A 3,294-nucleotide genomic window follows, 5' to 3' on the forward strand; every position below is an offset into this window, starting at 1 on the left:
TCTTAAATGTGGTACACTATTTGTTTCATAATATATACCACTTTTATATTATATTTTCAAAATATGTATATTTAATTTATATGATAGATTATATATAAAATAAATTATTACATTTTAAATATAATAGCTGTCCCCCTCTAACCTAATCTTCATACAAAACAAACCAAGTATTGTTTATTAAAAATGGGGAGAGAATAAGGACACAAAGTGGCATAACATAACAACTGAAACTAAGAGAATCACAAACAAAACTAATACAAATTATAAAACAAACAAATTGAACATTCAAAAATAAATAAGAGTTTGTACAGATTTAACATTTAGATCTTCCTTAACAACAACAAAAACATTGAGCATCGTCTTGGAAAGGACCTTGGCTACCGTTTCCTCCCACATTCTCGTCTTCTTCCTCCTCCGGAGCCTCTTGATCTTCCTCAATTCTCGACTTCTGATACGCAAATAACAACGCCATCACCACATAAATCCCAAGATTCACTGCACTTAGCCATGCTAAAGTCAAATAATATTTATCGAGACGACTCTTATTCAAAGTATGTTGAAACCACCCTGTCTTCCCTACTTTTTCGCTAACCTTCCCAGCTACATAAACCGCCAACACACTCCCCATATGTCCCATCCCCAAAACCCCAAAAGCAAATTGAAGTATATGTCCTTGCATCGATGGCCCGACTTGATCCATTAAGAAATCACACAAGCTTGTTTCGAGAATCCCATCTACCGCCCCTAGAAGAACAAACTGTGGTAGTAGCCAGAATATTGACATGGGGATTTTGTCATCTGGCTTATCGATCAAACCGTGGCTGATCACAATGCCTAGCCGTCTAGCTTCAACTTTCGCTGCCACAACACAACAAATAACCGAAAATATCATTGAGATTGCGATACCAATTGGCGGAGCGTAATGTCTCGACCCTGATCCACCTAATTTGTTTGCGAGTTTGTAATATAGGTCTCCGAATTGAGTCTTTGACGAGTCGTATATGACAAAGAGAAGTGTGGCTGGGATGGGGAGGCGACCGAGTTTTTCGTTTAGGTGGTTTGATTGGATTAGAAAATATGAGTTCCCAATGGCTGAAACCACACCATAAAAAATGAAGATTATGCCTATTGGGATCAATCTTAGACACATCTTGATCTCTTCCACTTCTGTTACTCTACATAGTCTCCATCTATTCTTTGCTTGTTCTTCTGTTGATATTCTTGGCAATATGATTGCAGCCTTGTCTAAACACCTAAAAGAAAAAACAAATAAAAAGTATTAATTAGGTACATATTAGAACCATTTTGACAAGGAATGGGATCCAAATGGTATGTTTAAAGTCAAAGAGCTTTAAAGCTCAAGTTTGATAACAAAATTTTTGCCTTAAATGATAACAAATAGTTGTTTTATAAGAACAAATTTGTTTTCAAAATAACATAATATAAGTCGAAGATTATTATGTCTGATTAACCCATAATCTACCCATGCAAAATGAAGAAGATGGCCAAAGTTGACCAATTAGCAACATATTTATGGCAATAAGATTGTCACCACTCTTCATTGACAAATACTTAAAAAGAAAACACAAGAAGAATGATTAATCATTTTCAACCCTTATATCCATTTTAGGTTGATTTTTTTTTCCAATATAATTGTGAGCATGTTTTGTATGCGATTTTATCATATTTCAAAAGATAAAAATATTATCAAAAAAAATCATTCATCTAATTAATTTTATGTAGCACAATAAAAAAAAATGGTAAAAAAATAACTTTTTTTCTCAAAAAAAGACTAATAACTAAAATATATCATGATTTCTAACCAATAATATTTATTAATTTTTTTTGAAATAGTTCATGTAATATTATAAAATGAGAGTTTGTAAATGAATATTGAATTTCAATTTTTGTAGATGTTTTTTTGTATTGGGTACCAAACCAGTTCCGACCTACCCGAAATCGAACCGATGGGTTTGGTTCTTTCGGGTATCCGAACCTTCGGGACACAACTGCCCCTGCCTAGTATTCAAGCCTCAAACTCTAATTTATGCATGGTGAAATACTTTTTAGATCATTAATAAGAGACAAACCTGAGACTACGGCTATGAGGAATCAATTGATGTTCATCAAGATCAGGTATCTCGTATAAATCCTTAACATTCTTGGGTCGTCTATAGAAAATCTTAGAAACAGCAGCATAGAACACTCTAAAAAAAGTTGTCAAAGGACTTCCTTGAGGTCCAATATAGTTATACGAACACGAACCAACAAAGAACACTAATGTACCCACCACCGTACACAACGCAGACAACCCGAACCGAAACGACCAAGCCTTCACGTACTATATCGCAATAATCGACCCAAATGGAACAAGTACAGCCATGTACGAGAATAAAAAAATGAGACAAATCGATTTACCGGTCATGTTTTCAAGCATGTCTTCAGTGAATTGTGCGGCCGTAAAAGGACCCAAAGAAACCAAATGACCGGAAAGACCAATAGCTATCAAAGCTAGACCGGCATAGAATAGAACTCTTTGTTCATCTCCTATGCATTCGGGCAGATATTCGCCGCAAAGACCGTGGGATTTACCCAGAATTGGGGGAGTTGACATCCATAAAAAACCCATACCAAGACTGTAAGAGATGCTTGAAAGAAGTAAGATTAAGTAACTTCCCATGAATGCGTCCACCAAATATTCCATAGGTAAAAGCATCATGGTCCATGCTCCGGTGAAGATGTTTACGATTGCGGCGGCGTGAGTGAACCCGAGTTTCCATACATTTGTTAAGTAAAACATCATCATCCACATCACATATAACGCTAGTAAGTCGGCCCACATCAGTACTGTAAATCAAACACAGAATCAAATCAGTTTTATACAAAAACAAACAGAAGAATGTGAGTAAATTACCTATTAGTTTAGGAAAGAACGTCATCTTGAAGAATGAGAATGATAACTATGATGAGAAGAGAATGTAGAGAGTTGATGTATTTATAGATTATACTTCAGTAATTGATTATATGAGATAGTTGAATACGAAGAGGAATGATAGTGAATTCCGCGTTTGGTAGATAGTTGACATTATTATAAGTTATAACACATCTAACATCTAGCTTAACTAATAAATTAATACATATGCTATTGAACTTTTTTTATTTAATAAATATTTCTTTAAACTATTTAAAAAAATTACTCATCAAATATTTAAATTCCAGTACCAAATGACCATCGAATGAGAATTCATATTTTATATATATTAAATAAAATATTTGTCTATTGTAGTTATTAGG

The 3,294-nt window shown here is 34.1% G+C and overlaps 1 protein-coding gene across 1 annotated transcript; it reads right to left on the reverse strand.

The window, feature by feature from the left end:
- Nucleotides 1–331: 331 nt before the first annotated feature.
- On the reverse strand, nucleotides 332–2,939 carry LOC124913045 (protein NRT1/ PTR FAMILY 5.5-like). The gene is made up of 5 exons (XM_047453669.1): nucleotides 2,915–2,939; nucleotides 2,419–2,847; nucleotides 2,260–2,341; nucleotides 2,091–2,171; nucleotides 332–1,253 (listed from the first exon to the last, which is right to left on the reverse strand). Exons 1-5 carry the CDS (start codon nucleotides 2,937–2,939, stop codon nucleotides 332–334), a joined length of 1,539 nt encoding a protein of 512 aa, XP_047309625.1.
- Between the last annotated feature and the right edge of the window lie 355 nt (nucleotides 2,940–3,294).

Source organism: Impatiens glandulifera, chromosome 8 (assembly GCF_907164915.1).
Source record: "Impatiens glandulifera chromosome 8, dImpGla2.1, whole genome shotgun sequence".
NCBI classification, from domain to species: Eukaryota; Viridiplantae; Streptophyta; class Magnoliopsida; order Ericales; family Balsaminaceae; genus Impatiens; species Impatiens glandulifera.